This window comes from Asparagus officinalis, chromosome 8, assembly GCF_001876935.1.
Source record: "Asparagus officinalis chromosome 8, Aspof.V1, whole genome shotgun sequence".
NCBI classification, from domain to species: domain Eukaryota; kingdom Viridiplantae; phylum Streptophyta; class Magnoliopsida; order Asparagales; family Asparagaceae; genus Asparagus; species Asparagus officinalis.
Window position 1 is genome coordinate 28,213,997 of NC_033801.1, and position 13,921 is coordinate 28,227,917.

At 33.4% G+C, this 13,921-nt stretch overlaps 1 protein-coding gene across 1 annotated transcript in view; it reads right to left on the reverse strand.

Moving 5' to 3' along the window:
* LOC109821055 (casein kinase II subunit alpha-like) overlaps nucleotides 1-13,921 on the reverse strand; it is a 25,732-nt gene that overhangs the window by 5,163 nt on the left and 6,648 nt on the right. Inside the window, exons 5-8 of the mRNA XM_020387250.1 lie at nucleotides 3,502-3,636; nucleotides 3,363-3,428; nucleotides 2,717-2,799; nucleotides 2,571-2,634 (exon numbers count right to left, since the gene is read on the reverse strand). Of these exons, the coding sequence (XP_020242839.1) occupies nucleotides 2,571-2,634; nucleotides 2,717-2,799; nucleotides 3,363-3,428; nucleotides 3,502-3,636 (348 nt within the window). The remainder of the gene's footprint in view (nucleotides 1-2,570; nucleotides 2,635-2,716; nucleotides 2,800-3,362; nucleotides 3,429-3,501; nucleotides 3,637-13,921) is intronic.

Genomic DNA, 13,921 nt, shown 5'->3' on the forward strand with positions numbered 1-13,921 from the left:
ACCGCTTAACTTCTCTCTCTCTCTCTCTCTCTCTCTCTCTCTCTCTCTCTCTCTCAAATGTTGACCTTTCAGATTTCCTAACAAACGAAAACCCTAGATTGAGGGAGCTATCGAGATCCTAGATCTCTGTATTAGTCTCTAATTCTTCTCATTATGAAAAATATAATGTTTTCATCATTAAGGAGGGAGCAGTATACTTTTGATGTAAGCATACGTTTGATGAGTATACTCTGGTCTAATAATTGCTTCATTTACTTTATTGTAGGTGAATTTCAATGAAAGTTTGATGAGATCCGTAAGAAGCGGGTGCGAGTTCTAAGTCTCGGGCGAAAATCAAAATTAGTGAGAGAATCCTAGTCGATGAAGCTGCTTAAATTTAGTTTTTATGCTTGAAATTTTAGGTGAATTTATGACATTTCGATGTTAGACATACATTTCCTGAAGACTTTTCTTGCGGTAATATTTTCGAGCTTGTGGCTGAGTTACGAAACATTTTGTTCCTATTGTAGACTTCCAGCACAGTTATTCTGTTGTTTCAGTTTTAATTTTGCTACAGTTTATTTTCCAGAGTTTTGTGTGATTTACTTGTTAGAATTTAGAATGTTCTTGTTTGATGCATTTGCTAGCATCATATCTCTGTATCTTTTTTTTTTCTTGTTGACAAGGGAAACCCGGTCACCACTCATAGTTTTAACTCCTTTTATCTTTGGAGAAGCTAAAATGACATACTTTCAATCTCCATTCAGAAGTTTCTTTTGGCTCCAAATTTAACTTTCTCGTTTTAAGGATTGAGTTATTAACAGTTATAAAAGCATGCAATAAGACAAGCTCATAGTAATGCTTTCATTTGTCTCGAGCAAAATCAAAATTAGAGAGAGAATCCTAGCCGACGAACCTGCTTAAAAGATTATTTAGGCTTTATGCTTGAAATTTTGGGTGAATTTATGACATTTCGATGTCAGACATACATTTCCTGAAAACTTTTCTTGCAGTAATATTTTCAAGCTTGTGGCTGAGTTGCGAAACATTTTGTTCCTATTGTAGACTTCCAGCACAGTTATTCTGTTACTTTAGTTTTAATTTTGCTACAGTTTATTTTCCAGAGTTTTATGTGATTTACTTATTAGAATTTAGAATGTTCTTGTTTGATGCATTTGCTAGCATCATCTCTCTGTATCTTTGAAGAAGCTAAAATGACATATTTTCAATCTCCATTCGGAAGTTTCTTTTGGCTCCAAATTTAACATTCTCGTTTTGAGGATTGAGTTATTAACGGTTATAAAAGCATGCAATAAGACAAGCTCATAGTAAGGCTTTCATTTGAATGCGATAACATTCTCTCTTACACACTTAAGAGCTAGTTTAGGGATGCTTCTAGCTTAAATGATTTTTATTTTGTTTATGAGGCGCTTTGAATTTGTAATCAATAAATTTGAAAATCATGTGTACGCAAACAATAGATTTGAAATCAAGGGATTTGAAATCCTTTCATTTAAAAACTGTATCCAAACAAGTGATTTGTAAATCTATGGATTTCAAATCTTTATCTCAAATTCAAATCTTGTTTCCCAAACGCAGCCTAGAGTAATTTTTTACGATTGAGGGGTATTTTGACCTTTCCTCAATCACCTACTTGTCATATGACATGCTAGACCTAACGAACTTAGCTTTTAGGGTGTAAAGTGAGAAGAGTTTGTAAGGGTTTCTCGAATTTTCAAACTTGACGACGGTTATCTACTATAGGCTTAAACTTGACAGAGGTTATTCATATTAAAATAGTTTAGGGGAATTTTTTGAGGCACACCCCATATTTGAGGAAGGTTAAGTGAGAAAAGTTTAACGATGGTTATCTCAAACTTTTATAGTTGAGAGGTTATCTATAATATGCTCAAACTTGAGGGGTTTTTCTCAAATTAAAATAATTGAGGAAAGGGGTTCTCTAAAATCAACCCATGATTTTATGTAGAAGCTCTCTACTTGAGTTTTTTCTTCTTTAGTTTCTATACTCTAATATATGATTGTGAGATTTTTTTTTTAAATTATGGATATTTATAATCTAATAAGGATTACAATATATTTGATTATTAGAATTCTCTAGTTATCGATAGTTTTATTTTGATGAGGGTTCTTAGGTGAATATAGAATTAGGTGTTAACGTGTCATCTTTTGCTAGGATTGAAGGTCATGTGGATACTGAAACATGCCAGTTATGATGGCACGCGTGTCAATTTGTAATGCATTTAAAAGTTCCACCAATTTCTCTTTATACATAAAATGAGGGATTAGACCCCCAAATCTTTGTTAATCCTGTATTGGGCCCTTATATCTCATATTTCTAAATTAGACACCAAAATCTTCATATTTGTTAAAAATGGGGGCTTTATTTAAAACAAATTTATAGATTGGGAGTCTTATTTAAAACAACCTAGCAAAATTTTAGGGATCTGATTTAGAAATATAAAGATTTTGAGGATCTGATACAGAATTAACAAAGAACTAGGGGTATAATATAATAAAAAACCAAAAAATACAATAGCAATAGGTTATTAGTTAATGACAGATACTGATACCTCTGGAACTGCCAAATGCTGGTTGCCAGCATTAATAAACTTTGTCCATGGTTTTCGGCTATGTCTGCAAAGAGAATCATTGCTTTGAGGAAGAAAGAATAACTGTAAACAAAGAATTCTAAGTTTCTACAAGAGATGTATTGAACCTTCCAACCAGGGCCTCAAGACACGGGTCAAGAGCCAGCCGATATTTGCTGAGATATAAATTTAACTCCTCTGTTCCAAGCACCTAAAATAGAAGATGGGCTTCTATGTCAAAATACATGCTTATTGGATGTGAATGCAATTGTAAGCCTTAAATATTCGAACAAACACCAACATAAGAATACTCTCATATGAATGCAATTGGAAGCCTTGAATGTGCACATATTAACATAAGAGTATTCTCTGAATACATTATCATGTACAACTTTACCTGTTCTTATTTGTAACTGGAGGACAATAACCTTTCTTCTGGACACTATTTCTAAACAACAAACTAAACTAACTGATAGAAAAGACAATAATATGTAAAGGAAAGATTTCGGAATAATAATGATACACAATCCATAAGCAATGTTCCATTCGCCGCTGAATCATGGATGCAGCTCTACATTACCATGCAACTTCCCCCCATATATTTGATCATACACAAATCGACTAATGTCCAATGTCTTGTCAGCGCTCTACATTAAATTTCATGCACATGTGGGTTTTTTTCAATGCAACATTTCATAAGAGCATTAAATTAAACATGTAATTGACTCACTAGAAAACAATATGTTAAATAATCATTGAAATCTATTTACATACCTTGGCTATCTTGACCAATTGGTCGTGGTTGTCTTGTCCATAAAAAAATGGATCTTTCCGAAATATCTGTGAAAAAGGAGTTGCTTGCTGAGGGAATTCCAGCAATACAAGTGAATCAAATCTAATTCTGACAACTCACCATTCCAGCAAACATACATCCGAGGCTCCATAAGTCCAATGAATAATCATAATCTTGCAGGTCAACAAGTAGTTCCGGGCCCTTGTAGTACCTGAAATGAGATTTTGGGAATAGCACAAAGTTTTTTGGAATAGCCTAAAGACGCTCAGAGTAGAATCTAGTGTAAAAAGGCTAATTATTGCACAATCTCCAATCCCAGTTATAACTTGAATATCTTGGGAATCAATTAAAATTCCATTAAGAATAAGCAAGTTGCTACGCCTTCCTAATTGCATGTATTAACAGTAGAATTCATGAGCAAGTGATGGTTGAGCTTACATTATGTACAATCAAACAGAGAAGTTTCTTGAACTTGATTTTTGAAATCTCTAAACATTATTTTCCCCATACTCCAATGATGTACATAACTAGCTAATCAATATGGTGGAGACTTAAGCTTCCCGCATCCCTGCATGGGGTTTCCAGCATTAATTCCTAATGTAACTTAAAATCACCAACTTATAAGAATGGACTACGAGTCTTGTATCAGTGGCAGATAGAGAACTTCTAATTTAAATCATTTTAGTGCATGTGCTTTACACGTGGGCATACTTGTGAAATAATTAATTAGTAATATCTTTTTTATCAAAATCAAAATCAAAATTTTGTAGCTAATATTAATAAATGTGATATTTCGGTAGTTATTCTTTTAATAAATCTTAAATACTTTTTTGGGTGGCACTTGGTTCTTGCTAGGAAGTTCAGACAAAAACCCTAAACCTGATGCTCGCAATGCCCATTGATCCTCAAGTTCAATATTTTTAAATTAAAAATATAATGATAGCTACAGTACTTCACTTATATTATTTCACTTATATTATTTCTCCATTACAAAAGAGAAATTTTAGTGCCCTACAGTTACAAAGAGACATGCATTATTGAACGATGCACTTTATGTTATCAAAGAATAAAAAAAAGATAAATCTTTTATCTTTTGTGTCATCAACAATATTAGTTTGACTTGAAGGGTTCATGCACCTTCCGATAAATATAATATTAATATGTTTAGTTATATAAAATTAAAATTTTTGTAATTCTATTTGTAATTTGTTTAAAATTATTTTTATGAACTATTATTTTCTATGTTATAGTATTATTTATCAATGTATGTTTTTTATTTGTCGTAAAACAATCATATTATATAATTTATATGTGTATGTGTATATAACCATCAAATTTATATACACTCAATTTTATACAACTAACACACAAATTTAAAAAAATAATTGCAAAAGAAGAAAACAAATGAGGGAAGAATCTTGAATTGAGTAACTTATGCTTTGACTTTCATAATAAAAAACTTATGCATTAAAATTCCTAATAAAAGATTTATGCATTGAATTAATGCTAGGATGAGGGATAAGAGATCATTAATTAAGTGAATTGAGGAATTATCAAACATAGGAATTATAAATATTAATAGGGGCAAAATAGGAAGTCAAAAGTTTTGACACCCATATTCTCTTTTATTAGTATAGATAGATTAAAAGTGGCAACTGAACTTAAGAGCATACTACCTCTAGCATTCACTCTAACATGCGGCTGACTTTTACACTTGTCTAGGACCAGGAGACGAACAATAACTTTAGAAGGAAAAAAAGAGAAAATAAAAGAGGAAGATACCATTGTGGTTAAAGGAATGCAGAACTTAAGTATACAAGTGTATTAGATTCTTCTCAGATTCTTGAAAAGCATAGAAGATAATTAAGGAATGAACACAGCAGCATGTCTGTAGCGCGAATTGGCATTTTGGCGATGATGATGAAAGTATGGATAAATACATAGTAATAGGAATTGGTTTTGAGTTTCAATTTGACATTAATGGAGGAACTGCGGGCACACGCACACACATGTATGTATGCATGCATGTATGTATACATACATAAATACATACATATGTATGTATGTATGTTATACATACATATATATATTTATATATGTGTATATAGACCTATATATACCTACATATATACATACATACATGCATGCATCTATACACACACACATAAATATATGTATATGTATATGTATGTATACATATATACACACACACACATACATATACATCATGGCTTATATTGAAACATAAGAGTAAATTTGGAAAGAAGTTCAACTCAATACATGTAACATAGTTACACAGATAGTAAATATCACACTAACTGTATGTGTGCACCCGAGTGTCAATGATCTAAAACAAAAAGGATAGACTATAATATTGACTCCTTGAGGAAACGTGTCAAACTTTGTGTCGTTAGTAGAAAACATGCTAGAGAATTGTCCTACTAAAATGCAAGGACATCTGAGCAGCATCACGATTGATACGTTTTTTCCCACCAAGATGGCCTAATAATAGAAGCAACGGTACATCATAACAGCATCAGTACAGCAGCATAATGTGAAGCATAGTATAGCAACACAAGCACAAAGTTTGGTTTTGTCAAGATGTTCCTACCAGCCTAATGGAAATTGTTGTGTGAGTGCTAGAATTTATGTCAGCACAAATATGAAATAATTTTGTATGCACTGCAGGAATTAACCAAATAAAAAAGCATGATTCATGATGCATACTTCTGATATCACTAGTAAATACTGGTCTTTTCAATGTTACATTAAACGATGGGCGCTTTTAGGCGTCGGACTTGATGCCCAACGCTTAGTCGCCTAGGCGGGCGCCTAAGCGGTTTCTGGGCGCTTTTTTTTTTCATTTAAGTGGTGGTCGATGAGGTTTTGCTGAAGGTCGGAAGAGGTAGTGGAGATGTTCATATTTGGAGGTTAATGGAGTTTGGAGGACGTGTATGCTACGACACATAAAATCACAATCAAGACCTACAGTGTGCAATCCACGTAAGCAGACAATGCTCCCCTAAACGCTCGTAAAATTTACGTGGGCAGCCTAAATACCGACTAGGCGCTAGGCGCTAGTTAGGCGACCTAGGCACCGCCTAGGCCTAGGCGTACGCCTAAGCGGACTAGGCGGAGGTTTTTTAAAACAGTGGGTCTTTTTATCCAAAAGTAACTTTTTCCTGAAAAAAGATGTCAGTGATACTGGTACATAATGCTGCAAAAGTTTGTATATATTTGCTACCATTTGCACATGCATATTTTGGGACATTCATAAAAATTAGTGGAGGGTCGTATTGACACCAAAACTTCATGCATTATTTGATGTCCCCATAGTCCACAGCCTTCATAATTAGTTCTCAACCCAATGCATCATTTGAGGTCCCCATATTATCCTCTATATGAAATTCCAACAAAGATTTAAGAGATTGTTCCTCAAACTTTATAATGTAAGGTACACTCTAGTACTGTTATTCACTGGTACATACTACAGACAGCATATGCAGGAGCATATACAAAAAGAAAAAAAAACAGTAAAAAAATAAAAAATCTGGAATAAATGTAGAAATATCCAGGAGACTTAAGTATGCAGCAAATGATATAACAACTGACTAGAGGAGCACTTGTATACATTAAAGAAATATTAATTACTACTCAAGTAAAGAAAACAAAAACAATTGAACAAGGGGGTCCTGGAGTATACAAAATGTAATAGAAGAATTTTAATATGTTACTAAGCAAATTCAAATAGGATGTATTATTGCGCGTCTGCCTTCAAATCTTTCGGTATTTTGGAACTTATCTTCAAAACGCCCAATTTACACCTCAAGTCAGATATAGACCCATCAGTCCAGCCCACTGTGTTATTGTTAGAGAACTGAGAATGGAATATTCTCTAGTTTTCTATTAAAATAATTAAGAATTTGAAACTACAACTAACCATTATTTCTTCCTCCCTATTTTTCACTTCTGTTACAACGATTAAGAAGTTTAAGATATGCCTAACTACCCTCTTCTCCACTTTTCTATTAAACATGATTGGTGGTTATGGGCATTGGATGCAAATAGATATAGCATAGCAGAACAAGTGGTTTTAGCCTACTTTTTCACGAAGGACATTCAAATGCATAGAAGATATAAGGTTAAGGATCTATATCCCATGGGTGTAGGTGCAGGAACAGACATGAGTGCAGACACGGGACACAACAAATTTGTAAAAGGTACAAAATGAGAAAGGTACAAAATGAGGGACACAATATGTATACACATTGAAATAAAAAATTTACATGAGATCGGTATGGGCTGAAACGACCCCAGCGCGAGTCCATCGCGTTATAGAAATTAGAGATGAAGTGTATGATCTACGTCCAAGAAGGTATTTTACTTAGAATTGTGTTCGTACGTGTCCGTACAATTGACTTAGTTTGATGAATAACAAAGCTTCATACGAGTCTAATATGTATTTGAGATGTATACAAGTTACACGATGTTAGAATCAAGTTCGGAAGTAAAAAGAGCAAGAAACAAGTCAAGTTCAGAAGAACGATTTTACTCATCGATGAGGGATCAGACTCGTCGATGAGGAGATTAAGCTCATCGATGAGAATGAGGTAGACAAAAAGCAAAAATTATTGGGTCCTTCACTGATGAGTACTTGAGCTCATCGATGAATCTAGAGCTGAGCTCATCGATGAGTGGCGGCGTCAGATCTTTTGAATTCGTTTTGAACCGTTCGTTAGTGAGGCTATATAGGCTCTTTCCTCTCTTTTTTTATTAGACATTCCTGACCTAATTTACAGAGAAAAAGAGAGACGGAGATAGAGAGCTAGGGTTTTATCTTTGGTGAAAATTCTTGCTCAGACTTCTCAATTTCCTAACTTGACGTTGTTGTTCATCATCTCATCATCAACCTTTGAATGCTACCCTTGGACTTCATCATCATCGTTGCTCTTCCAGAACTTCGCTTATATCATCAAGAAGGACGGTTTGCAATGTTGAAAGGGCTATAAGATTATTTTTATTTGGACTTAACAATATTGTTTTTATTCTAAACTCTTTTATTACAATCTTGTGATTGGTTTGAGACAACGTACTCAAACCACGACCGATTGAGGTTTTGGTTACTAGCTACAGCTAGGGTTACTCACTTTGAGAGTTAGATTAGATTAGTTTTGGGTAAACTAATGTTTCGGTCTTGTAAGCCTATTGAATCGGGTTTGTAATTCAGAATAACTTTCATCATTGTGATGAAGCCCCTTCGCAAGAGGGAAGAATAGATGTATGATTGCTTTATCCGAACCACTACAAAATACTTGTGTGTTCAGGTTGGGTATTATTTGCTTACTTTTGATTATATCTGTTTTTATTTCCACTGCATATTATGTGTTTATCAAAAATTGGCAGGCAATCCTATTCCCCCCCTCTAGGCTTGCATTTTAGATCCTATCGATTTTAAACTAAAACATGCATATATAATTGAGTATGCGTCTGAATAGATGTATGTATATATCTGAGAAGAGTCTAAGGAGTGTCGAACACATACATGGATAAGACCATATGAACTGACCGAGTAACCTAGACAAGGAAATTTACAGAATGCAAAAATGCATGCTAAAAAAACTACTAACACCTGAAGCATGGACATAATACTCATGGCTATAATATTATAGAAGCAATATGATGAAAGCACGCAAAGTTCCATAAAACCTATTGTTTAAAAGCTGGATAGACTTTTTTTCCTCCACGTTTATACCCTTGCTTATGAATTTCTTTTCAGTTTTTGCCGCTGGTGTTGGAGGGTATTGTGAGAAGGTAGTGGGCCAAAATTCAGCATTCATTGTTCATCTACTTTTCCTTATTTTGCCTCGTGATAGCTTTTCCCCCTTAATTTCTAGGGTATTTTGGGGAAACTATGCTTGCAATTTTAGGATCACTCTATTGTGACTTTTCCATTTTTAACACCTTGATGGATGGGGAGCTGTGAGGCACTTTTCTGGATGATGATGATGATGAGCCTTCCCTATTTAATTTTCCCACTTTCGTCCTTTTGATGAGACAGATCAGTGGTTGCGTGAGGGAAGGTATGGCTCTGGGTAAGGGAGGGATTGCCAATGTTGGGAATACTCTTTATAGCTCCACAGAAATAAATAAGCAGGTTGTAGCATTTTTTGTGGCGGGTTCCAGCGTATCCCAAGATAAAGCTAGGCTGATGTGTTGTGTTTGATATAAATAGAACCTATTCTTCTCCAAAAGCTATATATACACTAATCTTCAATTCTATAAAAATGGGTTACCTTTCCCTCTTGTGGATACCAAGAAGGACAACCACCAGAAGTCTTTCAAATGACACCTCCATCGAGGTGATAACAAATTATTTCCTTTGATTTAGAGAACTACATTATATTTTCAGTAATTAGGTTGCATTTTTCACATCTGTTATTGCTCAGTAAGAGTGATTTAGGTTATTATTAGTAATTGATTATGCGGGTTGCACGATTGAAATTTTGGAGTTCTTATCCAAATTAACTTCAAATTTTAGCTACTTTTACCTTGCAAATTTATTATTAGTAATTGATTATGTGGGTTGCACGATTGAAATTTTGGAGTTTCTATCCAAATTAACTTCAAAGTTTAGCTACTTTTACCTTGCAAAGGGTTGTTTAACAAGTTGATAATACCATAGTTTAGTGGGTTTAATCATTAAGGGTTGACAAAACTGTAGTTTAGTTGATAACAACATAGCTTCCATTGGAAATTACCTGAAAACTTTATCGTGTTTAGAACTTTCTACATGGGTTTTCTGAATTCTTTTAAGCAATAAAGTTGTATATGTTGTTTTTATTTTAATCTTTCTATTAATACAACACGATATTTGCTTTCGCATGGAGTTTATTGTAAGTATTCAGTATTTTCATTGTTTTAGATGGTGTGCTTGATTTTCCAGTATTTTCATTGTTTTAGATGGTGTGCTTGATTTTACATGATATAGGTGGCATATTGGAAGAGCTTCATCAACAAAAGCTATTACTTAAACTTAAAAGCAAGAATATTTCTTTATTTCTATGATTCATCAAACTTAAATTGTTATTTCATATTGTTATTCCAGTATAGTGACCCTACACTTGGTGGCATGACCTTGGGTATTGACAAGAATTATCGGCATGCGTCTATTATGATTTATCCCCTTTTTGTGGTAAATATACTTAATTGTGATTATATAGTTATTTCCTTTATCTTTTTTTGCTTGAATTTAATTGACCAGCACGATGATGGCTCCAATAGCGAGTTCTGCAAAGCATTGAAAAGGATCACAGCTTATGCGAAACCACAAAGCAATATGACTTAAAGGTAATTAATAAACATTTCTGAACTTACTATTTTTGACAGTTCTAATTGCAATGGCTTAAGGTCCTTTCTGATATGCATAATATCAAAGGTAGAAACTTATACTAATGCAATTTTCCTGTTTAATTTGACAGGAGGTAGAACCCTAAAGCATGACAAGCCCTTTGGCCCCTTTAGTAGATGTCAAAATTGGAGATGGGAGGATAAGCGGAAAAATCAATTCATACTTTGTGGATACCTTACAATGTTAGTGACAGGCAAAAGGAAATAGTTGTTACTTCAGTTATGTCTTTATCACAGAATTAATAACCTTGTTTTAAGTGTTCATTGTAATTCATTAGAACATATCTCGACCAGGAGCTCATATGAGATATATGTAAATTATTAGTGACATCATTTGTCATTATGCAATTATTATTAGTTAGACGTTTGTCATTATGCTAATGATTCACAATTAATATTTCTTGAAAATGATTTTCTGGTTTAACTTTCCTTGTCTATTTTCCTGCCCATCCTACAAATATACATTAACATGCTCTATTGATCATCATTAGCTCTTTATGATGTCCAACCTCTTCAAAAAATTTACCAGGACTTATACTACATATCCAGACAATTGGTGTGTGCTTATGCTGAGTTCTAGATGACATATCATGTATGTGCAATCTACTCGAAAGGCATGAAGCATGATCTTAATGATCACTACAGCTTTTGTTACCCATTGTTACAAGCAATGCATATTACACATCATCAACACCTTTTAACTACCTATTTAGTAATCTTCATGCAAGAAAATACCTTTTCATTAAAGTTTTCTTTTTGCATATCATGTCAATCTTTTTAATATTTATGCTTATTGAGATGAAACCTTTCACACAAATTTGTTTTCTATTGTTTAAATAGTTTGAATTCTTCGCTTTTCCCGCATGACTCGGGGAGTATTTGCTAGTTATTACTAAATACAGAAGCTTGTTAAACTTAAGAAGATTGCCAGATTTAAGAGCAATACATTCTAAATCTCCATTAGCAATCCTTCAATGGAGTGGTTGTAGACTTTAGAAAATCTAAGGAATGTTTTTAAGAAAAATTTAAAAGTGGTGCTAGTATCCATCAGAGAAGAAATTATATTTGGATAGACTAATATTTCCTTAACCAGGACGTGTCACTAATCCTAAGGAGAGTTAGTAACCCCCAAAATAAAATAGTCACTTCTTAGATATACATTAGTATCACTTTGAGTATAGAAATGATGTGTTGCATGTTTCCAAGAATTTATATCTTCTTGTTAATTACTCTTATAAAAAGAAACCTCTGATTAGTAGACAGCAAAGATTAAACAGACATGAAAAGAAGATATAGAGAAGTATTGATTAATTTTATGATACTTCTACTATATTACAAAATTTAAGGAGAGGGAGATGAAGATGGGGTCTTGTGTCTCCAGGCTATGTTTAGAAAACATCCTTTCTTTTCTAAAACAAAAAATGTTGAGAATCTTGCCGTTTTGCACACTTCTAGATCTCTTTCTTTTCTCTATGTATTTCTTTGTGTTTTGTAGTATAGTCTCCTTTGAACGGTAAAGGGATCGCTATTTATAGGGAGGGCAAGAGGGAGTTGTTGCCAAATATTTAAAAGAGATAAGCGAAGGAGTTATGGTAACTACCTTATCAGAACTACCTCTTAAATTTGTCTACCAAAACGAATATACCTTTCTTTGTCTTTCATATCTCTCGCCCTTAACAAGCTTATCTTATATGCTTCTTATCATAAGTGTTATGAGCAAGGTTTTAAATATCGAATAACATGATAATATCAAATAGGCAAAATTCATATCGGATTGTGGATATGGGGGAAATATTAGGAATATATGGTAAATATCGGAATGTCATAACAGATGTTAGCATATATAGTATAATGCACTAAAATGTAATCTCAACATACTTAATGAAATCTAAGCATATGAAATGTGAATAATATATGTTTAGAATCACTACTCAACCTTCTAACATATACAAAAGTACAAATCAACATTGATATAACGGGAACCTTCTAAAATATACAAAAATATTCATTTCGATATACAAATCAAGCAACATTTCATCTGATTTTTTTAGGCCAAAATGTCATTTGATATAACAGAAAAATCATGATACCCCACCCAAAAATAGCCAAACATGTATTGTATTGCGACAAGCCATATGAAAGGATATATATAGGCCAATATATCGGCTGATATATAGGTCAAAATAGCTAAAAAGAGGTAAAGAATATTAAGTGACCATATCGGTTGCGACAAGCCCTGTTAAAGGATTTATCTGACAATAATTGGGCCATGTCAGAGATATTTAAAACAAGAATTATAAGGGGTCTATGTACCCTCGAGTTAAAATTTAATTTGTTAAGGTCCTCAAGTTGGACTTTATTGTCCAAGCCTATGAGAAAGTGACAATATTGAAATCAATAAGGAATATGAGGCGCATGTCTTTGTGCGGGATTAATATAGAGGGTGCATGTACCCTCAAGTTTTAATTCCCAAATTGAGGTGCTACCATCCTCAAAATGGATTTTACTGATAAGGCTTCTTGAAAAATCAAATCTGACGTGTTAGGAGGAACGCATGCCATTTTTGCATTAATTAATATAGAGGATCCATCTACCTTCAAGTTGAGTTTTTATAATTGATTCTATAAGGTGTAGGCATCCTGGAGTTGATTTCACTTTCAATGCAACCTCAATATATTGAAGGCAACAATATTATCAAATGGTATTACGCTCTTTAATTAATTTGACTGTAGTTGATAGCGACGTTTCTTTATATTTTTTGGCCTATCTACAATGTCATAACTGGATATACTAGTTACTCTTCGTAGATGGATAACTACATAGTACAAGTGAATGATTCATATTAATCCAATAGTATATGATCATAGTCTGTTATACTCATAGTCTCATAGTGCCTTTCTGTAAGTAGGCAAATTTGTAATTCATACAACAATTGCATTGTCGTGTATTTAATCTACTAGCCCAAAGGTTCCCAGCAAGAGTGTGGTTAGACTTGCACAATAATATTCATGATTACTCTAAAAAAAGGGAGTCAATGGTTTACTACGCTGTAATATCTTAAGCTAAGATTTTCCATAAGATAATGCATTGAAAATTTATTGAGCCAGTGCAACTTTATAAAAACACACCTTGA